Genomic DNA, 24,040 nt, shown 5'->3' with positions numbered 1-24,040 from the left:
CATGCAAATCAGGTTTCTTTGTGTAGCCGGTGATACTAGCCAGTATCAGTACCCCACAATCAGGAACTGGCATCACTTATTCTGACAATTTTTGGCTCAACCGATATGTGTGAGTCTAGCTTTTCTCATATGAATGCCATCAGAACAAGGGCACGTTGCTCCATGACCTAGGAGAAGCTGCATGAGTGTCTCAGGATGAGCCAAACTAGGCAAACAAGGCAGTGCAATCCTTCTCACTGACTCACTGGCTCAAAATGTCTCATATGTACAGTAGTTCTGTTTTGTGATGATTCAAACAACATTGTTGAATTCTAAATACGTGTCTAAAATATGTGAGAACAAAATCTTTTATAATGATCCGATTAAAAGTGAAGAAGGAAGGAATGCGTCTGACAAGTTGATTCCATGTAGTAGTAATATATATATTAAGTTAGCCCTACTTTAAGTACGATTTATTTGTAGCGATTTATTCACGTAGTTTTACTCGGTGTGGCCCATGAACCCCCAGTGGTTTTCCTTTTCGGCCCACTTGTTAAGGAGGTTGAGTAGCCCATTGTATGCAATGTATTTTTTGAACTTCTGTATTTCAGTGACGTGTGCAATGGAAGGGGGGGGGGGGGGGGGGGACTGGGGGAATTTCAGACATTTGTCATGAAATTTCCCTCTGTCATCCTGCTCTGTTAAACTTAGGGTTTAAGTGATCCAGGTAGTAAATATTCAGCCTGCTTTGTTAAACATGGCGTTTGATTGAACCAGTTAGTAAACATTCAGCCTGCCCTGTTAAACAGCGGTTTACATGAACCAGGTTGTAAACATTCAGCCTGCTATGTTAAACATGGGGGTTAAGTGAACCAGGTAGTAAAAATTGAGCCTGCTCTGTTAATCTTGGGGTTTAAGTGAACCGGGTAGTAAACATTCAGCCTGCTATGTAAGTGAACCAGGTGGTAAACATCCAGCCTGCTATGTAAGTGAACCAGGTAGTAAACATTCAGCCTGCTCTAATAAACATGGGATTTTATCGAACCAGGCAGTAAACATTCAGCCTGCTCTGTTAAACATGGGGTTAACATGAAACAGGTAGTAAACATTCAGCTTGCTCTGTTAAACATGAGGTTTAAGTGAACCAGGTAGTAAACATTCAGCCTGCTCTGGTAAACATGGGTTTTAAGTGAACCAGGTAGTAAACATTCAGCCTGCTCTAGTAAACATGGGTTTTAAGTGAATCAGGTAGTAAACATTCAGCCTGAAGGTTTAAAGGTGTGTGTATTGGGAAGTATATCAACAACAACAACCGCCATTGTTCACATTATTTAATAATTTATTTAGCTAATTCAATATCAACAATGATTTTTCTCTCTGTTCTTTTACATTTCTATAATAATCTACATGTGTACAATTACAAGTCATGACATGCCCCCTAAGTAACATTTAAATATATTGAGACGATTTCTGTTATTGCATCATACAATATACCTTTTTTCTGGAGTAGGGTATTTTTAAGTATTGCTAATATTTCCCTGTCACAAATCCCATAAGAGTAGCATTGTCTGAACCCCACAATGTGACCTGCACCCCAACATGTGACCTGCACCCAAACATGTGACCTGCACCCCAACATTTGACCTACATACCAACATGTGACCTGTACCCAAACATGTGACCTGCACCCCAACATGTGACCTACACACCAACATGTGACCTGTACCCAAACATGTGAGATTCAATCTAACATGTGACCTGCAGCCGACATGTGACCTGTACCCCAACATGTGACCTACTCCCCGACATGTGACCTGCACCTCAACATGTGAGTTTCACCATAACATATGACCTGTAGCGCAAAATGTGACCTACTCCCCGACATGTGATCTGCACCCAAACCTGTGATCTGTACCCCTACATGTGACCTGTAACCCAACATGTGAAATGCATCAGTCTGAAAGGAGATCCTCATGTTCACAGTGATGTGAGCTCGGGGCATGCTAAATGTCTACGTGGATGCCATGACAACACCATTGTTTATCATGGCTTTAACATATCATAGCTTTAGTGCTCAAAAGGCGTCTCTTGCCTCATGAGTGTTTCCCTCATTGACTACGCGATGGTATGATGCACGCCTACATGTGAAGTACGTTGGACATCGAGCCAGTGGGGTGGCTGGAGATCAGTTGTGTGGTGGTTTCTTGGTGCTCTGTGTTTTCTGGGTTCCTTGATCCGATTCCCATGTCATAGGAGTGATCATGACCTTGGGTTTTGAGTCAGGTGCAGACTCTACTGCCTTTGACCTATGCCCATAAGGAGAGAGCTAGAGGGTGTGGCCTAAGGGGAATAGAACGAGCATAGTGATTGGCCGCCGGGCCCTCAGTGTGTGGAGGGAATCGTTTGCGACAGAGCGGATGATGAGGACGTACGACCGTGGAACTGCACAACATGCTGCAGTTATACGTAGCGGTCACTCGAGACTCGAGTGACCGACATGAACTCGTTTTAAAACACGGACTCAAGTGAAACAGGGAAACGGTGTTGTGCACGTGGTGCACCCCCCCCCCCCCCTCCCCCAACCACCCTGCTGGTGTAGCCGCCTCTCGCGGTGGGCAGAGCTCCACCACAAGCAACAGTGTGCGTTTTAGAATTCAGTTTTGTTATGGCAGGGAACAATGAGTATAGTGCCCCTTGGGTTGTGTTCACAGTGTTCAGATGATTCCTTTAAGACACTTCTGTTTGAAACATGAGGTACAGAAACAGCTGGTACCATGAGATCTGCATAAGGGGGAGGGCTGGGTCCCTTCGCAGACATACGCACTGCTAGTGATCGGCCGTCGAGGACCGAAGGGAGGAATGCTGGTTGAACCTAAACGGCTACAGCTACTCACATAGCCACTCATAGCCATTCACTTAGCCCCTCACCAAGCCACTCACGAAGCAAGGCGCTAAGCAAGCCACGAAGCAGGCCACTAGGCAAGCCGCTAAGCAAGCCGCTCACTAAGCCACTTACCAAGCCACTGTCTCAGGTCTCATCACAGCCCCATTGGCCTTCAGTCAGCTGTCTCAGCCTTAAGACACGATTCTTCCCTCCTTCACTTGAGTTTCCTCTCCCAGAGAAGAAAATATAGACTAGTATCAATCACTTCTAAAACAGATACTAATACCTTTAAGAGGGAAAGCACGCACACGTAGCTCACAAAATACAGATCTAAAAAGTGCATATTGTCCGAGTCCATGTGGTGTGTGGAGGTTAGAATGATGCCGGTGGACACAGGAGGACGTTCCCCACACTCAGGAAGAGAAGGTGTTGGTTGGACAGACCGGGACGGAGGTGTGGGTTGCAGGGGGGGGGATTGAAGAGGTAGGGCTTTGCATCAGTCATGTTAAACGAAAAAAACAATCCTTGAAAGAAAAAAGATCCCATTGTCGTCTGCACGGCCTGGTCTTTGTCCCTCACAGCTCCGACCGCCTGAACACTTAGGGAGATGATCGATGTGTGAGGACCTCCGTGTTTTTTTCATGCATTTCTCCGGACGTCCCTTAGGCAGATGTCCCCTAGGCAGACCGTCCCTTAGGCAGACCGTCCCCCCAGGACGGCCCCCCTGACGGACGCCAGGCTGCTGGAGGATGAAGGGGAAATGAGAAAGAAGGGGTGGATGGATGAATGTCCGCCTCAGTGAAACGTGTCACCGGTCCGTGGGCTTCACAGTGTGCTTCTCCCCGCCGGGCCCCCCCGGTCCGGTCAGTAGGGGGCGAAGAGGATGTGGCCGTGCGCGGTACGCATGGGACCCGGGGCGGGCTGCAGCAGGCTGAGGGGGTTCCCTGTAGCAGGTGGGGGTGATGGGGGTGGTGGGGGTGGGGGTGGTGGGGGTGGGCGCCGGGGCACGCGGCCCGTATCTGCGCCGTACCTTATGGTAGGAAGCAGAGGGGGTTCGTTAATCAGAAGATCTATAAGGCATTGTCTCTAGAGACGAGCAGCAACAGTAATGTAATAAATAAATAAATACCGATTATTGAAATCAAACTGGCAGGGGTGTGGGTGATTATTATTTTATTAAACATTTGAAAGTGGAACTTGACAACCAAAAGGTAGCCGACCCTATTTAATCGGAAGTCGTGTGTGCATCTGTTAGGCCCATTAAGAAAGTTGTCCTTTTCAGGCTTCCTTTTTTGCCCAAAAAAACACAGGTTGCGTTAAATCGGAATACCCCTCATTGGGGCAAGTCTACAACGTTTCCATGTTGTGCAAGACTTTTACGAACTTCTATTATTATCCAAGAAAACTTCAACCTTAAACCTGTCCATTATTGTTGCCGTTCTGACCAGCTGTTCACTACCCGTAATTGCATTGACCGGCTCCTGGAGATGATACGGCAGAGCTGCACCATTAAAAGGCGAGGTCGTCTGTAGCGGTCTGTCTGTAGTGGTCTGTCTTCAGCGCTTCATGGAGAGTTAGTCTACAGACATGGAGGACTAGCAGGACGCCGACCTGCTCCTCAGGGCCCTCCAGAGACGGCCCAGGGGCGAGAAGGCCCTGGTGAGCAGCAGGTGGTAGGACCGGCGGAACTGGGGGTTCATCACAGCGTAGAGCAGCGGGTTGACGCAGCTGTTGAGCCAGGTCAGGTTGACGCAGAACATGTGGAGGATCTGCGGAGCGCGGTCCCTCTGGTCGGCCAGGTTCAGCAGCACGACCGGGACGAAGCAGAACACGAAACACAGGAAGACGGCGAAACACATTCGGGTCACCCGCTTTAACTCGTCGCCCCCGGAGCTCACGGTCGCATGGGGGGGGGTCGTGGATGGAGGGGTCGTAGACGGAGGGGAGGTGGACGGAGGGGTCGTAGACGGAGGGGAGGTGGACGGAGGGGTCTTAGATGGAGGGGAGGTGGACGGAAGGGACGTTGGTGGCGGGGTCGTAGATGGTGGGGTCAAAGCCGGAGGGGTGGTGGCTGACGGGGTTGTGGCTGACTCCTCTGGGGAGGCCCTTGCCCTGGCCGTGTGCGAGTCCAGGGCAGAGCGAGTCGGCTGTGGTTCCCCCGGCTCCTTGTACCACGTGTCTCCGGCCCTGTGTGCGGGCAGTTCCCCCTGGCTGACGCCGCTGTCGTCCTCCGTCCCGGCCGCCGGAGCGACCCTCTTCCTGGAGGAGCGTCGGCTGGGCCGGTGGCGGAGGACGGCCCGGGCCGCCAGGCGGACCCTCCGGTAGATCAGCAGGTAGAAGACGCCCACGCAGAACAAACCCGCGAAGAAGTAGAGGAGGAGCAGGACGGTGGCGTAGGGGCGGAGCAGCGTCCCGTGGTACCTGCAGGTGCAGACCAGAGGCACGAAGACGTACATGGGCCAGAGCGGGCCGAAGCTGGCCAGGCCCAGGGCCCAGGTGGAGGGCAGCAGGAGCAGCAGGCCGCGGGCGGAGAAGAGCCGCTCGAAGGTGGACCTCCGCTGCACCAGGAGGTAGCGGCTCACGGCGATCAGGCAGAGCGTGAGGACGGACACGGCGTTGGAGACGGAGAGGAGCAGGCCGTAGGCCCGGCAGCCCAGCGCGCCGCCTCGCCACCGCAGGTGCAGGTAGGAGTCGGTGGTGACGGGCTGCAGCAGCGCGCAGTACAGCAGGTCGGCCAGCGCCAGGTTGACGATCAGCACGTTGAAGCGGGTCCGGACGCACGGGTCAGTGGCGAAGGCCAGGACGGTCATCAGGTTCCCCACGGTGCCAGTGATCGTGACCAGGCACCCCCACAACACGGCAAAGTAGCGGTATTCCACCACCAGGGGGTGGTAGCAGGAGAAGTAGGTCTGGTTAACTGAGTCCGAATCATGGGTCAGATTTCTGAGTACAGTCAATAAACAAACCAAAGGATGAATTAGTTAGAATATTATGGGACATCTCTGACATCATGTTAACACAGGGGTCCATTAAATACATGGAAGCCAGGAACTGGCATAAAGATGATCTATCTACTGATTTACAGAGAGCACAGTGCCTCTAATATCGATTATGCAGCTCTACTTATTTAGAGAGAGCACACTGCTTCTAACATAGATAATGCAGCTCTACTGATTTGCAGAATCAATTCCCCGTGAAGATGTGATGGTGTTGTAAGCTGGAGCCATCAGCTTTCTGTAGTTCTGTTTTCTAAAATGCAGAACTGCAATGCATTTCAAGAGCGGTGCTATCAACTTAGTAGTGAGTAAAACTGAAGTTGAACTTGTCTGTTGGAGAGCCAGATTGAGGTTCCTCCCACTATATACGGAGATTATAATGCATGCGTAAATTAAACAAATTAATAATTTTAGATAATTCTGTTAATCTATAGGGAGTGAGGAGTCAACACAGAAGCAGTCCATAGTAATCAGTCTCACCTTGTTGAGGCGTCCCTCCAAGCCGATGGCTCCATGATAGATGAACACTGAAGACGAGTTTCTGCCACATCCACGTCTAGCCTGCAGATGAACGCTAAATCCTGTTAATTATGTATGCCAGGCCTATTCAACTAGCGGCCCGTGGGCCAAATGCGGCCCCTCTTAATTTTTTAGGTTTCATGCAAAAAATAAACAAAATAAAGGAGAAACATATTTGCATGCAAATCAGGTTTCTTTGTGTAGCCGGTGATACTAGCCAGTATCAGTACCCCACAATCAGGAACTGGCATCACTTATTCTGACAATGTTTGGCTCAACCGATACGTGTGAGTCTAGCTTTTCTCATATGAATGCCGTCAGAACAAGGGCACGTTGCTCCATGACCTAGGAGAAGCTGCATGAGTGTCTACATACATTATTTCTTTAATGTATATTAGGTTTTAATAATTCGGCCTCCAGTCCCCATTGAAACCGCTACTGAGGGATGAGACTGCAGTATTCATTTACTTTTAACATTTTAATTGAGGCTGGGATTGCTTTTAATTTCGATATATATATATATATATATATTTTATGGAATTGACTAAGAACAAACCTGGTTAATATATAATGGTTGACAAAAGAATAATTATTTTGGAAGACCCCCCTAACCCCGTCATCTAATCTGCAGACCGCCCTCACCCCTTCATCTGTTTTGTAATATCAAAGACTAGACAGCAGCTCAAGGATGGACTCCTCCCAACACATCTGGGGGCCGGGACCAGGCCAACGTCCACTGTCAGGGGGGGACAGCTTTATTAAGTCTTAAGAGACAGAGACCAGCAGCTCACAGTTCACAGTGATGCCAGTCGCTGAAGTAAGCAAGTTGTCATGTGGTCGCCCGTGTCAGACTGGACTTGATCTGTTCCCCGAACAGACCGAGCTGTGAGTTACAATGCTTTGGACATTCTGTATGTCGAGCTTCAAGTATAAGGACGCATTACTGATATGTCTGAACTATTTAAGAACCAGCAAAGTGTTGCGTTGAAAGGTGCGTCGGGGTTCAGTCGCCATCTGGCGGTGGTTGAAAGGTACTGCAGTGATAGGTTAGGGACATGGTAGTAGTCTCGCAAAGCCAGACCAAACTACAGCAAGTAGAATGGTCTGGAGCCACCCTCGAGCCTATGTGGAAACTGGGCGGGCCTTTTTTTATTTCTTTAAACCAATCACAATCGTCTAGGGTGGGGCTAAGCCCGGGAAGCAGCAGCAGTGTCCATGCAAAATAGAACATCTTTCTTCCTCAGCAAATGCTGTAAGCAAATCTTTTGCAGTTCTTTGCAATTTTCGATGGAAAGAGCCAAACATGCCAACTTTACAGCGCCGTCAAAGTCCTCTTCAAAACTCGGCATACTGCCTAGTTTCCGAGTTTGAGGGGGGGCACAATACGGTAACGCCAGCAACCGGAAGGGGAGGAGTCGCGGCCAAATCGGCCGCTAAGCAATAGACGCTGTCCACTTCCGTTCAGCCAGACTAGGGACATGGTGGTTTAAAGCCGAGGCATGGGACCACTTAAGGGGAGGATGTGCACAAATATACTGATCATTTTTAGGTGAGGGGTTTATATGGGAGTCCCCTGATGGTAGGAAGCAGAGGGGGTTCGTTAATCAGAAGATCTGTAAGGCATTGTCTCTAGAGACGAGCAGCAACAGTAAGGTAATAAATAAATAAATACCGATTATTGAAATCAAACTGGCACGGGTGTCGGTGATTATTATTTTATTAAACATTTGAAAGTGGAACTGGACAACCAAAAGGTAGCCGACCCTATTTAATCGGAAGTCGTGTGTGCATCTGTTAGGCCCATTAAGAAAGTTGTCCTTTTCAGGCTTCCTCTTTTGCCCAAAAAAACACAGGTTGCGTTAAATCGGAATACCCCTCATTGGGGCAAGTCTACAACGTTTCCATGTTGTGCAAGAATTTTACGAACTTCCATCATTATCCAAGAAAACTTCAACATTAAACCTGTCCATTATTGTTGCCGTTCTGACCAGCTGTTCCATACCGGTAATTGCATTGACCGGCTCTTGGAGTTTGGCCCTTTAGGAACGCCTATGGGTGTGTTCCATAACGTTGGCTCCTTCCCTTTAGGCTACATTGGCGGGAGAAGCAGTAGCAGTTAGCGGTCAAGCAGCAGGAAACGAGAACTGTGAAGATGAAACGGCAGAGCTGCACCATTAAAAGGCGAGGTCGTCTGTAGCGGTCTGTCTGTAGCGGTCTGTCTTCAGCGCTTCATGGAGAGTTAGTCTACGGACATGGAGGACTAGCAGGAGGCCGACCTGTTCCTCAGGGCCCTCCAGAGACGGCCCAGGGGCGAGAAGGCCCTGGTGAGCAGCAGGTGGTATGACCGGCGGAACTGGGGGTTCATCACTGCGTAGAGCAGCGGGTTGATGCAGCTGTTGAGCCAGGTCAGGTTGGCGCAGAACATGTAGAGGAGCTGCGGAGCACGGACCCTCTGGTCGGCCAGGTTCAGCAGCAGGAACGGGACGAAGCTGCACAGATAACACAGGAAGACGGCGAAACACATTCGGGTCAACCGCTTTAACTCGTCGCCCCCGGAGCTCTGGGTCGCATGGGGGGGGGTCGTGGATGGAGGGGTCGTAGACGGAGGGGAGGTGGACGGAGGGGTCTTAGATGGAGGGGAGGTGGACGGAAGGGACGTTGGTGGCGGGGTCGTAGATGGTGGGGTCAAAGCCGGAGGGGTGGTGGCTGACAGGGTGGTGGCCGGCTCCTCTGGGGAGGCCCTTGCCCTGGCCGTGTGCGTCTCCAGGGCAGAGCGAGTCGGCTGTGGTTCCCCCGGCTCCTTGTACCACGTGGCTCCGGCCCTCTGTGCGGGCGGTTCCCCCTGGCTGTCGACCTCACTGGTGCACGTGGGGGCCCCACCTCCGCTGCTGATGCCGCTGTCGTCCTCCGTCCCGGCCGCCGGAGCGACCCTCTTCCTGGAGGAGTGTCGGCTGGGCCGGTGGCGGAGGACGGCCCAGGCCGCCAGGCGGACCCTCCGGTGGATCAGCAGGTAGAAGACGCCCACGCAGAACAGCCCCGTGAAGAAGTAGAGGACGAAAAGGATGGTGGTGTAGGGGCGGCCCCGCGTCCGGTGGAAGCTGCAGGTGCAGACCAGAGGCACGAAGACGTACACGGGCCAGAGTGGGCCGAAGCTGGCCAGGCCTAGGGCCCAGGTGGAGGGCAGCATGAGCAGCAGGCCGCGGGCGGAGAAGAGCCGCTCGAAGGTGGACCTCCGCTGCACCAGGAGGTAGCGGCTCACGGCGATCAGGCAGAGCGTGAGGACGGACACTGCGTTGGAGACGAAGAGGAGCAGGCCGAAGGCCCGGCAGCCCAGTGCACCGCCTCGCCACCGCAGGTGCAGGAAGGAGTCGGTGGCGACGGGCTGCAGCAGCGCGCAGTACAGCAGGTCGGCCAGCGCCAGGTTGACGATCAGCACGTTGAAGCGGGTCCGGACGCACGGGTCAGTGGCGAAGGCCAGGACGGTCATCAGGTTCCCCACGGTGCCAGTGATCGTGACCAGGCACCCCCACAGCACGGCAAAGTAGCGGTATTCCACCACCAGGGGGTGGTAGCAGGAGAAGTAGGTCTGGTTAACTGAGTCCGAATCATGCGTCAGATTTCTGAGTACAGTCAATAAACAAACCAAAGGATGAATTAGTTAGAATATTATGGGACATCTCTGACATCATGTTAACACAGGGGTCCATTAAATACATGGAGGCCAGGAACTGGCATAAAGATGATCTATCTACTGATTTACAGAGAGCACAGTGCCTCTAATATTGATTATGCAGCTCTACTTATTTAGAGAGAGCACACTGCTTCTAATATAGATAATGCAGCTCTACTGATTTGCAGAATCAATTCCCCGTGAAGATGTGATGGTGTTGTAAGCTGGAGCCATCAGCTTTCTGTAGTTCTGTTTTCTAAAATGCAGAACTGCAATGCATTTCAAGAGCGGTGCTATCAACTTAGTAGTGAGTAAAACTTGTTTGAACTTCTCTGTTGGAGAGCCAGATTGAGGTTCCTCCCACTATATACGGAGATTATAATGCATGCGTAAATTAAACAAATTAATAATTTTAGATAATTCTGTTAATCTATAGGGAGTGAGGAGTCAACACAGAAGCAGTCCATAGTAATCAGTCTCACCTTGTTGAGGCGTCCCTCCAAGCCGATGGCTCCATGATAGATGAACACTCAAGACGAGTTTCTGCCACATCCGCGTCTAGCCTGCAGATGAACGCTAAATCCTGTTATTGATGTATGCCAGGCCTATTCAACTAGCGGTTTATTCAAAAAATAAACAAAATAATGGCGAAACATATTTGCATGCAAATCAGGTTTCTTTGTGTAGCCGGTGATACTAGCCAGTATCAGTACCCCACAATCAGGAACTGGCATCACTTATTCTGACAATGTTTGGCTCAACCGATACGTGTGAGTCTAGCTTTTCTCATATGAATGCCGTCAGAACAAGGGCACGTTGCTCCATGACCTAGGAGAAGCTGCATGAGTGTCTACATACATTATTTCTTTAATGTATATTAGGTTTTAATAATTCGGCCTCCAGTCCCCATTGAAACCGCTACTGAGGGATGAGACTGCAGTATTCATTTACTTTTAACATTTTAATTGAGGCTGGGATTGCTTTTAATTTCGATATATATATATATATATATATTATGGAATTGACTAAGAACAAACCTGGTTAATATATAATGGTTGACAAAAGAATAATTATTTTGGAAGACCCCCCTAACCCCGTCATCTAATCTGCAGACCGCCCTCACCCCTTCATCTGTTTTGTAATATCAAAGACTAGACAGCAGCTCAAGGATGGACTCCTCCCAACACATCTGGGGACCGGGACCAGGCCAACGTCCACTGTCAGGGGGGGACAGCTTTATTAAGTCTTAAGAGACAGAGACCAGCAGCTCACAGTTCACAGTGATGCCAGTCGCTGAAGTAAGCAAGTTGTCATGTGGTCGCCCGTGTCAGACGGGATCTGTTCCCCGAACAGACCGAGCTGTGAGTTACAATGCTTTGGACATTCTGTATGTCGAGCTTCAAGTATAAGGACGCATTACTGACATGTCTGAACTATTTAAGAACCAGCAAAGTGTTGCGTTGAAAGGTGCGTCGGGGTTCAGTCGCTATCTGGCGGTGGTTGAAAGGTACTGCAGTGATAGGTTAGGGACATGGTGGTTTAAAGCCGAGGCATGGGACCACTTAAGGGGAGGATGTGCACAAATATACTGATCATTTTTAGGTGAGGGGTTTATATGGGAGTCCCCTGATGGTAGGAAGCAGAGGGGGTTCGTTAATCAGAAGATCTGTAAGGCATTGTCTCTAGAGACGAGCAACAACAGTAATGTAATAAATAAATAAATACCGATTATTAAAATCAAACTGGCACGGGTGTCGGTGATTATTATTTTATTAAACATTTGAAAGTGTAACTGGACAACCAAAAGGTAGCCGACCCTATTTAATCGGAAGTTGTGTGTGCATCTGTTAGGCCCATTAAGAAAGTTGTCCTTTTCAGCCTTCCTCTTTTGCCCAAAAAAACACAGGTTGCGTTAAATCGGAATACCCCTCATTGGGGCAAGTCTACAACGTTTCCATGTTGTGCAAGACTTTTACGAACTTCCATCATTATCCAAGAAAACTTCAACCTTAAACCTGTCCATTATTGTTGCCGTTCTGACCAGCTGTTCCATACCGGTAATTGCATTGACCGGCTCCTGGAGTTTGGCCCTTTAAGAACGCCTATGGGTGTGTTCCATAACGTTAGCTCCTTCCCTTTAGGCTACTTTGGCGGGAGAAGCAGTAGCAGTTAGTGGTCAAGCAGCAGGAAACGAGAACTGTGAAGATGAAACGGCAGAGCTGCACCATTAAAAGGCGAGGTCGTCTGTAGCGGCCTGTCTGTAGTGGTCTGTCTTCAGCGCTTCATGGAGAGTTATGCCGCTTTTCCACCGCACATGTAGCTCGACTCGACTCGACACGACTCGACACGGTAGCAGCACGGGTCGTTTTCCACCGCAAATAGTACCTCCTGGACGTGGGCGGGGTCGGCTGCGCGAAAGGGCCGTGACGTATTTTTGTACGCGACGCAAACAACACGCACCCAACCCACACATGGACAGAACCCACATAACAACAATGGAGGACATCGATGCGATGGTATTCGTGTTCGTATTATTAGCTGGCATGTTGAAGAAGTTGAAGAAGTGGAATATGTTGGCTGCGGCGCTGCTATGGCTGTTACCAGCATGGTTGCCATCTCGCTTTCGTGACTTCGTCACACTCTCTGGCCAATCAGTGGCCGGCCGTCTGCCGACGTCACCTTTTAGCATCGGCTCAGCTCGCTTGGAACCTAGAGCGAGGCGGTACTAAAAAAAGCAGCCACTTCAGGTACCAGATACCATGTTTTCGCGGTGGAAACCCCAAAAATGCGAGCTGAGTCGAGTCGAGTCGAGTCGAGTCGAGTCGAGTCGAGTCGAGTCGAGCTGGTACCATGCAGTGGAAAAGCGGCATTAGTCTACAGACATGGAGGACTAGCAGGAGGCCGACCTGCTCCTCAGGGCCCTCCAGAGATGGCCCAGGGGCGAGAAGGCCCTGGTGAGCAGCAGGTGGTAGGACCGGCGAAACTGGGGGTTCATCAATGCGTAGAGCAGCGGGTTGATGCAGCTGTTGAGCCAGGTCAGGTTGGCGCAGAACATGTGGAGGATCTGCGGAGCGCGGCCCCTCTGGTCGGCCAGGTTCAGCAGCAGGAACGGGACGAAGCAGAACACGAAACACAGGAAGACGGCGAAACACATTCGGGTCACCCGCTTCAACTCGTCACCCCCGGAGCTCTGGGTCGCATGGGGGGGGGTTGTGGATGGAGGGGTCGTAGACGGAGGGGTCGTAGACGGAGGGGTCTTAGATGGAGGGGAGGTGGACGGAAGGGTTGTGGCCGGCTCCTCTGGGGAGGCCCTTGCCCTGGCCGTGTGCGTCTCCAGGGCAGAGCGAGTCGGCTGTGGTTCCCCCGGCTCCTTGTACCACGTGGCTCCGGCCCTGTGTGCGGGCGGCTCCCCCTGGCTGTCGACCTCACTGGTGCACGTGGGGGCCCCCCCGCTGCTGACGCCGCTGTCGTCCTCCGTCCCGGCCGCCGGAGCGACCCTCTTCCTGGAGGAGCGGCGGCTGGGACGGTGGCGGAGGACGGCCCGGGCCGCCAGGCGGACCCTCCGGTAGATCAGCAGGTAGAAGACGCCCACGCAGAACAGCCCCGCGAAGAAGTAGAGGAAGAGCAGGATGGTGGTGTAGGGGCGGCCCCGCGTCCGGTGGAAGCTGCAGGTGCAGACCAGGGGCACGAAGACATACACGGGCCAGAGCGGGCCGAAGCTGGCCAGGCCCAGGGCCCAGGTGGAGGGCAGCAGGAGCAGCAGGCCGCGGGCGGAGAAGAGCCTCTCGAAGGTGGACCTCCGCTGCACCAGGAGGTAGCGGCTCACGGCGATCAGGCAGAGCGTGAGGATGGACACGGCGTTGGAGACGAAGAGGAGCAGGCCGAAGGCCCGGCAGCGCTCCGCCTCGCCAGCGCAGGTGCAGGTAGGAGTCGGTGGTGACGGGCTGCAGCAGCGCGCAGTACAGCAGGTCGGCCAGCGCCAGGTTGACGATCAGCACGTTGAAGCGGGTCCGGATGCACGGGTCGGTGGCGAAGGCCAGGACGGTCATCAGGTTCCCCACTGTGCCAGTGATCGTGACAAGGCACCCCCACAGCACGGCAAAGTAGCGGTATTCCACCACCAGGGGGTGGTAGCAGGAGAAGTAGGTCTGGTTAACTGAGTCCCAATCATGGGTCAGATTTCTGAGTACAGTCAAAAAAAACAAACCAAAGGATGAATTAGTTAGAATATTATGGGCCATCTCTGACATCATGTTAACACAGGGGTCCATTAAATACATGGAGGCCAGGAACTGGCATAAAGATGATCTATCTACTGATTTACAGAGAGCACAGTGCCTCTAATATCGATTATGCAGCTCTACTTATTTAGAGAGAGCACACTGCTTCTAATATAGATAATGCAGCTCTACTGATTTGCAGAATCAATTCCCCGTGAAGATGTGATGGTGTTGTAAGCTGGAGCCATCAGCTTTCTGTAGTTCTGTTTTCTAAAATGCAGAACTGCAATGCATTTCAAGAGCGGTGCTACCAACTTAGTAGTGAGTAAAACTGAAGTTGAACTTCTCTGTTGGAGAGCCAGATTGAGGTTCCTCCCACTATATACAGAGATTATAATGTATGCGTAAATTAAACAAACTAATCATTTTAGATAATTCTGTTAATCTATAGGGAGTGAGGAGTCAACACAGAAGCAGTCCATCGTAATCAGTCTCACCTTGTTGAGGCGTCCCTCCAAGCCGATGGCTCCATGATAGATGAACACTGAAGACGAGTTTCTGCCACATCCACGTCTAGCCTGCAGATGAACGCTAAATCCTGTTAATGATGTATGCAATGTATTTTTTGAACTTCTGTATTTCAATGACGTGTGCAATGGTAGGGGGGGGGACGGGGGGGGGGACTGGGGGAATTTCAGACATTTGTCATGAAATTTCCCTCTGTCATCCTGCTCTGTTAAACTTAGGGTTTAAGTGAACCAGGTAGTAAATATTCAGGCTGCTTTGTTAAACATGGGGTTTGATTGAACCAGTTAGTAAACATTCAGCCTGCCCTGTTAAACAGCGGTTTACATGAACCAGGTTGTAAACATTCAGCCTGCTATGTTAAACATGGGGGTTAAGTGAACCAGGTAGTAAAAAATTAGCCTGCTCTGTTAATCTTGGGGTTTAAGTGAACCGGGTAGTAAACATTCAGCCTGCTATGTAAGTGAACCAGGTGGTAAACATTCAGCCTGCTATGTAAGTGAACCAGGTAGTAAACATTCAGCCTGCTCTGATAAACATGGGATTTTTTCGAACCAGGCAGTAAACATTCAGCTTGCTCTGTTAAACATGAGGTTTAAGTGAACCAGGTAGTAAACATTCAGCCTGCTCTGGTAAACATGGGTTTTAAGTGAATCAGGTAGTAAACATTCAGCCTGAAGGTTTAAAGGTGTGTGCATTGGGAAGTATATCAACAACAACCGCCATTGTTCACATTATTTAATAATTTATTTAGCTAATTCAATATCAACAATGATTTTTCTCTCTGTTCTTTTACATTTCTATAATAATCTACATGTGTACAATTACAAGTCATGACACGCCCCCTAAGTAACATTTAAATATATTGAGACGATTTCTGTTATTGCATCATACAATATACCTTTTTTCTGGAGTAGGGTATTTTTAAGTATTGCTAATATTTCCCTGTCACAAATCCCATAAGAGTAGCATTGTCTGAACCCCACAATGTGACCTGCACCCCAACATGTGACCTGCACCCAAACATGTGACCTGCACCCCAACATTTGACCTACACACCAACATGTGACCTGTACCCAAACATGTGACCTGCACCCCAACATGTGACCTACACACCAACATGTGACCTCTACCCAAACATGTGAGTTTCAATCGAACATGTGATCTGCAGCCGACATGTGACCTGTACCCCAACATGTGACCTACTCCCCGACATGTGACCTGCACCTCAACATGTGAGTTTCACCATAACATATGACCTGTAGCGCAAAATGTGACCTACTCCCCGACATGTGATCTGCACCCAAACATGTGATCTGTACCCCAACATGTGACCTGTACCCCAACATGTGAAATGCATCAGTCTGAAAGGAGATCCTCATGTTCACAGTGATGTGAGCTCAGGGCATGCTAAATGTCTACGTGGATGCCATGACAACACCATTGTTTATCATGGCTTTAACATATCATAGCTTTAGTGCTCAAAAGGCGTCTCTTGCCTCATGAGTGTTTCCCTCATTGACTACGCGATGGTATGATGCACGCCTACATTTGAAGTACGTTGGACATTGAGCCAGTGGGGTGGCTGGAGATCAGTTGTGTGGTGGTTTCTTGGTGCTCTGTGTTTTCTGGGTTCCTTGATCCGATTCCCATGTCATAGGAGTGATCATGACCTTGGGTTTTGAGTCAGGTGCAGACTCTACTGCCTTTGACCTATGCCCATAAGGAGAGAGCTAGAGGGTGTGGCCTAAGGGGAATAGAACAAGCATAGTGATTGGCCGCCGGGCCCTCAGTGTGTGGAGGGAATCGTTTGCGACAGAGCGGAAGATGAGGACGTACGACCGTGGAACTGCACAACATGCTGCAGTTATACGTAGCGGTCACTCGAGACTCGAGCGAGTGCTCTGTCTAATGACTAAGAGTTCTGAAGAGAGACCGACATGAACTCGTTTTAAAACACGGACTCAAGTGAAACAGGGAAACGGTGTTGTGCACGTGGTGCACCCCCCCCCCCCCCCCTCCCCCAACCACCCTGCTGGTGTAGCCGCCTCTCGCGGTGGGCAGAGCTCCACCACAAGCAACAGTGTGCGTTTTAGAATTCAGTTTTGTTATGGCAGGGAACAATGAGTATAGTGCCCCTTGGGTTGTGTTCACAGTGTTCAGATGATTCCTTTAAGACACTTCTGTTTGAAACATGAGGTACAGAGACAGCTGGTACCATGAGATCTGCATAAGGGGGAGGGCTGGGTCCCTTCGCAGACATACGCACTGCTAGTGATCGGCCATCGAGGACCGAAGGGAGGAATGCTGGTTGAACCTAGACGGCTACAGCTACTCACATAGCCACTCATAGCCATTCACGTAGCCCCTCACCAAGCCACTCACGAAGCAAGGCGCTAAGCAAGCCACGAAGCAGGCCACTAGGCAAGCCGCTAAGCAAGCCGCTCACTAAGCCACTTACCAAAGCCACTGTCTCAGGTCTCATCACAGCCCCATTGGCCTTCAGTCAGCTGTCTCAGCCTTAAGACACGATTCGTCCCTCCTTCACTTGAGTTTCCTCTCCCAGAGAAGAAAATATAGACTAGTATCAATCACTTCTAAAACGGATACTAATACCTTTAAGAGGGAAAGCACGCACACGTAGCTCACAAAATACAGATCTAAAAAGTGCATATTGTCCGGTCCATGTTGTGTGTGGAGGTTAGAATGATGCCGGTGGACACAGGAGGACGTTCCCACACTCAGGAAGAGAAGGTGTTGGTTGGACAGACCGGGACGGAGGAGTGGGTTGCAGGGGGGGGGATTGAAGAGGTAGGGCTTTGCATCAGTCATGTTAAACGAAAAAAACAATCCTTGAAAGAAAAAAGATCCCATTGTCGTCTGCACGGCCCTGGTCTTTGTCCCTCACAGCTCCGACCGCCTGAACACTTAGGAAGATGATCGATGTGTGAGGACCTCCGTGTTTTTTTCATGCATTTCTCCGGACGTCCCTTAGGCAGATGTCCCTTAGGCAGACCGTCCCCCCAGGCCGGCCCCCCCTGACGGACGCCAGGCTGCTGGAGGATGAAGGGGAAATGAGAAAGAAGGGGGTGGATGGATGAATGTCCGCCTCAGTGAAACGTGTCACCGGTCCGTGGGCTTCACAGTGTGCTTCTCCCCGCCGGCCCCCCGGTCCGGTCAGTAGGGGGCGAAGAGGATGGGGCCGTGCGCGGTACGCATGGGACCCGGGGCGGGCCGCAGCAGGCTGAGGGGGGTTCCCTGTAGCAGGTGGGCGTGATGGGGGTGGTGGTGGTGGGGGTGGTGGGGGTGGGGGTGGGCGCCGGGGCACGCGGCCCGTAACTGCGCCAGCTGATTGTTGGATGCTGCGGCTGCCATGGCCGCGGCGACGGCCAGGGGGTTGGGCAGGAGGCCGGCCCCCAGGTTCTTAGGAAGGTCCTTGGAGAAGCTCAGGGTGGGCTGAATGGAGCACAGATCAGAAGAGGAAGAGGTATCATCATCGACATGTACAGCACTGTGGAACATACCATTTGAACATGTAAAGCACTGTGGAACATACCATTTGAACATGTAAAGCACTGTGGAACATACCATTTGAACATGTAAAGCACTGTGGAACATACCTTTTGAACATGTAAAGCACAGTGGAACATACCATTTGAACATGTAAAGCACTGTGGAACATACCATTTGAACATGTCAAGCACTGTGGAACATACCATTTGAACATGTCAAGCACTGTGGAACATACCATTTGAACATGTAAAGCACTGTGGAACATACCATTTGAACATGTAAAGCACTGTGGAACATACCATTTGAACACGTAAAGCACTGTGGAACATACCATTTGAACATGTAAAGCACTGTGGAACATACCATTTGAACATGTAAAGCACTGTGGAACATACCATTTGAACATGTAAAGCACTGTGGAACATACCATTTGAACATGTAAAGCACTGTGGAACATACCATTTGAACATGTAAAGCACTGTGGAACATACCATTTGAACATGTCAAGCACTGTGGAACATACCATTTGAACATGTAAAGCACTGTGGAACATACCATTTGAACATGTAAAGCACTGTGGAACATACCGTTTGAACATGTAAAGCACTGTGGAACATACCATTTGAACATGTACAGCACTGTGGAACATACCATTTGAACATGTAAAGCACTGTGGAACATACCATTTGAACATGTAAAGCACTGTGGAACATACCATTTGAACATGTCAAGCACTTTGGAACATACCATTTGAACATGTAAAGCACTGTGGAACATACCATTTGAACATGTAAAGCACTGTGGAACATACCATTTGAACATGTAAAGCACTGTGGAACATACCATTTGAACATGTAAAGCACTGTGGAACATACCATTTGAACATGTCAAGCACTTTGGAACATACCATTTGAACATGTAAAGCACTGTGGAACATACCATTTGAACATGTAAAGCACTGTGGAACATACCATTTGAACATGTCAAGCACTGTGGAACATACCATTTGAACATGTAAAGCACTGTGGAACATACCATTTGAACATGTACAGCACTGTGGAACATACCATTTGAACATGTAAAGCACTGTGGAACATACCATTTGAACATGTCAAGCACTTTGGAACATACCATTTGAACATGTAAAGCACTGTGGAACATACCATTTGAACATGTAAAGCACTGTGGAACATACCATTTGAACATGTAAAGCACTGTGGAACATACCATTTGAACATGTAAAGCACTGTGGAACATACCATTTGAACATGTAAAGCACTGTGGAACATACCATTTGAACATGTCAAGCACTGTGGAACATACCATTTGAACATGTAAAGCACTGTGGAACATACCATTTGAACATGTAAAGCACTGTGGAACATACCATTTGAACATGTACGGCACTGTGGAACATACCATTTGAACATGTAAAGCACTGTGGAACATACCATTTGAACATGTAAAGCACTGTGGAACATACCATTTTAACATGTAAAGCACTGTGGAACATACCATTTGAACATGTCAAGCACTTTGGAACATACCATTTGAACATGTAAAGCACTGTGGAACATACCATTTGAACATGTCAAGCATAATTAACTGTATTTCTGCACAGGTTATTACTGGGTAAATTACAGTAGGCCTATAGTACTGTGTAATATGTCTAAAAAAATAGTAATGTAGTAATGGATTCTGTCCATCACAGTAAACATTATACTACTGTAGCCATTCACAGTAACATCATGCTACTCATTCTTTTTATTTGCTTTGCACCATCTAGATACGTAACATTTTTGTCTAAACTATAATCGAAATAGTATTTAGAATGTATGCGTTCTTTACTATCTTATAGCAACACATTCAATGTCAATGGCACATATGGCATTGGCAGCGGTAACAATGGTGCCGGACATCCCCCAAAATTGACTAGTATAGGTCGGCCATTTTGAACGTCTTGTGCTGCGAATGATGTTTTCGTTGCTCTTTGTGTAATAAACGATTGGATCCCCTGGCAACATACTGCGCAACATGGTGGGTCATGGAGTACTTCAAGACTCTAGGGGGCAGCAGAGCAACTTCAACACTAGGACCCTAGGGGGCAGCAGAGCGGCTACAACACTAGGACTCCAGTAGTGCGCTCTAAGCCAATACAGTCAGGTAACTCTTGTGGCTGCTCTGCTTTGCAAATTAAGTACCATTTCAAAAAAGTCATGCTGCCAATTTTCAATTCAGCACAGGACATAAATGAAGAGGGTCCCAAGACGATACTGCATTGTAATTCTTGTTTTATGTTTGATTATTGCAGGGGACATGGTGTGGTCTGCGAACAGGTGGATGGTGTCGACAGAGTGCTGTGTTGTGCTCTGCGGATTGTGGAACATACCATGAATTCTCTGAGCTTCTTGTGCCGACTCAGGAGAGGGTTGGGTTTTCCCGCCACTCCGTCGCGATGCCGCCGGCTCGATATGTGCTGAGAGGTACAGGAAGAAGTCGAGGTGAGACACATGGAGACCGTCATGTGATCATGGGCTCAAGGCGTGATACATGGAGACCTTCATGTGATCATGGACTCAAGTTGTGATACATGGAGAATGTAATGTGATCATTGACTCAAGGCGTGATACATGGAGACATTCCTGTGATCATGGACTCGAGGTGAGACACATGGAGACCTTCATGTGATCATGGACTCAAGGCGTGATATATGGAGACGTTCATGTGATCATGGACTCAAGGTGAGAGACATTGAGACCTTCAGCGCTACAAAGCCTTCATGTGATCATGGACTCGAGGTGAGACACATGGAGACCTTCATGTGATCATGGACTCAAGGTGAGAGACATGGAAACCTTAAGCGCTCCTAACGCCCTTCATGTGATCACAGACTCAAGTCCAGCCGCGGGTCTTACCTGCTTGAGCTGCAGCTCTGAGTTCACCCTGACGTTGCAGATCTCACAGTGGAAGGTCCGTTCCTCCGAGTTGGCCTCCGAGTTCGGGGAGGCCCCCGGCTCGCCCGGCACCCGGGGCCCCAGCCGGGGGTACGCCTTGATGGGCCCCAGCCCGCTGCGGGCCTCCTGGATGGTTTTGTGTTTGGTGCCTTGAGGAAGGAAGCGAGGCAAGAGACGTAAGAACAACGAGGCATTATACCACATGTTGAGAGTATTTCAGACGCTTTATCTTTCAGTATTAGCATCCCCATGCAGGTGTGAACACTTGGCCTCGCTATCACAGCCTCGTCATCCCCTCCACTGAGACCCTCGTTCTTCACTCTCCCATGCAGAAGAAATACATCACTTCAATTCTCTGCACCAAAAAGCATCCCATATTTCCTCTGCTTTATGACAGTTCACCAGGCTGCACGAGGCAAGCTTTCCCTCTTTGTAAAGGTGTTCTAGCCTGGTGGACTAGACCTCCTCCCTCTCCTCCTCCTCCTCTTCCCCAACCTCCTCCTTCTCCTCCTCCCTCTCCTCCTCCTCCTCCTCTTCCCCCACCTCCTCCTCCTCCTCCTCCTCCTTCTCCTCCTCCTCCTCCTCCACCTCCTCCTCCTCCTCCTCCTCCTCCTCCTCCTCCTCCTCCTCCTCCTCCTCCTCCTCCTCCTCCCTCTCCTCCCTCTCCACCTCCTCTCCCTCCTCCTCCTCCCCCTCCTCCTCCCCCTCCTCCTCCTCTCTCCCCCCCTCCTCCTCTGTCCTACCCCTCCTCCTCCCCCTCCCCCTCCTCCTCCTCCTCTCCCTCCTCCCTCCCCCCCTTCTCCTCCTCCCTCCCCCTCCCCCCTTCTCCTCCTCCCTCCCCCTCCCCCCTCCCCCCTCCCCCTCCTCCCCCTCCTCCTCCTCCTCCCTCTCCTCCTCCTCCTCCTCCTCCTCCCCCTCCCCCTCCTCCCCCTCCTCCTCCTACCTTTGTTGTGGGCCTCCAGCTGGGAGAGGGAGTTGACAGCCACCTTGCAGAGGGAGCAGTAGAGCAGCTTCTTGGCCTTGTCCTCCTCCGAGTCCCCCGAGGCCGGGCTGGGGGCCAGGCTGGGGGCCGGGGACGCGTCGTCCGGGGGCCCCGTGACCGTCAGGTCCCCGGGCGCCACGACGCCGGGGCCCGGAGAGCCGGTCGGCGCCGGCGGCGGGGGCGGAGGCGGAGTCTGCCCGGAAGAAAGGAGGAGGGGCCAATCCCCGCCGGGGAGGGCGAGGGTGGGCTGGGGGCTGGGGGGCGGAGGGGGGTCCTCGGTGCACATGGGCTGGGGCTCGTCTGGAACAGAAGCAGGAGGAGCAGGTTGTTATGAAGGAAGGGAAACCAGTCGGCTCTGGTCTCTCTGGGGGGGGGGGGCCTTCATATCTCTGTGGAGCCGTGAGGCGTGTGTTCTCTCACCCTCCCTGCTGGGCTCGGGTCCCGGGCTGCAGGGGGAGGGTCCCGGCGTGGGGGGGCAGACCAGCAGGGGGGGCTGTGTCTTGTCGGCGTCCGGGCTGCGGCCGCTCTTGGACGTCTCCATCCCCTTGACGCGCCGCGCGTGGCGGTTCCCCTTGTAGTGGGCCTCGGCCTGGCTCTGGAGGGACGGACGGACGGACGGACAGGTCAGCGGACGGCAGGGTGGGGGGGAGAGAGGGAGGGATCAGCGGACGTCAGAGTGGGGGAGAGAGAGGGAGGGACCAGCGGACGTCATAGTCGAGGACAAAGGGGGAGAGAGAGGGGAGAGAGGGACGGATCAGCGAACGTCAGAGTGGGGGAGAGAGGGGGAGAGAGGGGGAGGGATCAGCAGACGTCATAGGTGAGGAGAAAGGTGGAGAGAGGGAGGGATCAGCGGACGTCAGCGTGGAGGAGAGAGGAGGAGGGAGAGGGAGGGATCTGTGGACGTCCGGGGTCCTGGGCAGATTATACGCTGATGACATCATTTTGTTTCCCTCAGCCAGACGGACCCCGCCGGGCCCTGAACCCCTGTCCCTCTCCCCTGGGGGGGCTGACCCCCAGGGGGCCCTGCTCATCTGAGAAGGTCAGATATTGGCTGCTGAGGTCTGCTGGCCTGGGGATGATTTGCGAGCGGGAGGGACGAACCCTTTAGTGTTGACTTACCCAAAGCATGCTGAATATACTAACTAGAGCCAAGCCTGACCTATGCAAGCTATATTTCAAAATGTGATGATTTGTGAGTGTGTGGGTGTGTGGGTGTATGTGTGGGTGTGTCCTAAATGTAAAATGCAGATGGCTTGGAGCAGAGGAGTAAATCTGAGAGGGAAGCGGGCCACTGGGACCAGTCCATGGCATTGGGACCAGTCTAGGGCACTGGGACCAGTCCAGGGCCCGCGGACCAGTCCAGGGCACTGGGACCAGTCTAGGACACTGGTTCCAGTCCAGGGCCCGCGGACCAGTCCAGCCACCGGGACCAGTCTGAGGGCCACTGGGACCAGTCCATGGCTTGGGGGACCGGTCCAGGCCACTGGGACCGGTCCGGGCCACTGGGACCGGTCCAGGCCGCTGGTACCGGTCGGGCGTGGCTGTTTAACCCCCAGGCATTAGCTGCCGATGACAGGTCCCCTTATAGCTCCCAGGCCTGATTGGCGATGACAGAGGCAGACATAGCGCCACGGTGTAACCCAAGTGATCGGAGCTGCTGCTCCCTGAAGTGATTAGACACTGTGAAGAACAAGTAAACAACGTACAGCCGCGACACGGACGCACCCGGGCTCTCACTCGCTCTCTCTCCCTCTCCCTCCATCTCTCTGTCTCTCTCTCTCCCTCTCCCTCCGTCTCT

General features: G+C 51.2%; 3 protein-coding genes and 1 pseudogene across 3 annotated transcripts in view; all 4 read right to left on the bottom strand.

Moving 5' to 3' along the window:
- Positions 1 to 3,671: 3,671 nt before the first annotated feature.
- On the bottom strand, positions 3,672 to 6,374 carry LOC130402300 (G-protein coupled receptor 84-like). Its single transcript, XM_056606450.1, has 4 exons — positions 6,340 to 6,374; positions 4,907 to 5,806; positions 4,475 to 4,822; positions 3,672 to 3,807 (listed from the first exon to the last, which is right to left on the bottom strand). Exons 1-4 carry the CDS (start codon positions 6,372 to 6,374, stop codon positions 3,672 to 3,674), a joined length of 1,419 nt encoding a protein of 472 aa, XP_056462425.1.
- Positions 6,375 to 8,638: 2,264 nt separating this feature from the next.
- LOC130402297 (G-protein coupled receptor 84-like) lies at positions 8,639 to 10,565 on the bottom strand. The gene is made up of 3 exons (XM_056606448.1): positions 10,531 to 10,565; positions 9,036 to 9,998; positions 8,639 to 8,936 (listed from the first exon to the last, which is right to left on the bottom strand). The coding sequence occupies exons 1-3, from the start codon at positions 10,563 to 10,565 to the stop codon at positions 8,639 to 8,641; spliced, it is 1,296 nt and encodes a 431-aa protein (XP_056462423.1).
- A 509-nt stretch (positions 10,566 to 11,074) lies between these two features.
- On the bottom strand, positions 11,075 to 14,853 carry LOC130402092 (G-protein coupled receptor 84-like; annotated as a pseudogene).
- A 3,041-nt stretch (positions 14,854 to 17,894) lies between these two features.
- LOC130402296 (zinc finger protein 385A-like) overlaps positions 17,895 to 24,040 on the bottom strand; it is a 10,064-nt gene continuing 3,918 nt past the window's right edge. The window contains exons 3-7 of the mRNA XM_056606447.1: positions 22,641 to 22,852; positions 22,204 to 22,496; positions 21,222 to 21,409; positions 20,696 to 20,782; positions 17,895 to 18,249 (exon numbers count right to left, since the gene is read on the bottom strand). Coding sequence (XP_056462422.1) covers positions 17,971 to 18,249; positions 20,696 to 20,782; positions 21,222 to 21,409; positions 22,204 to 22,496; positions 22,641 to 22,852 — 1,059 coding nt within the window. The 3' untranslated portion in view covers positions 17,895 to 17,970. The remainder of the gene's footprint in view (positions 18,250 to 20,695; positions 20,783 to 21,221; positions 21,410 to 22,203; positions 22,497 to 22,640; positions 22,853 to 24,040) is intronic.

Source organism: Gadus chalcogrammus, chromosome 13, assembly GCF_026213295.1.
Source record: "Gadus chalcogrammus isolate NIFS_2021 chromosome 13, NIFS_Gcha_1.0, whole genome shotgun sequence".
Taxonomy (NCBI): Eukaryota; Metazoa; Chordata; class Actinopteri; order Gadiformes; family Gadidae; genus Gadus; species Gadus chalcogrammus.
Note: the sequence above shows the minus strand (reverse complement) of the source record. Positions and strands in the feature narration are given on the sequence as shown.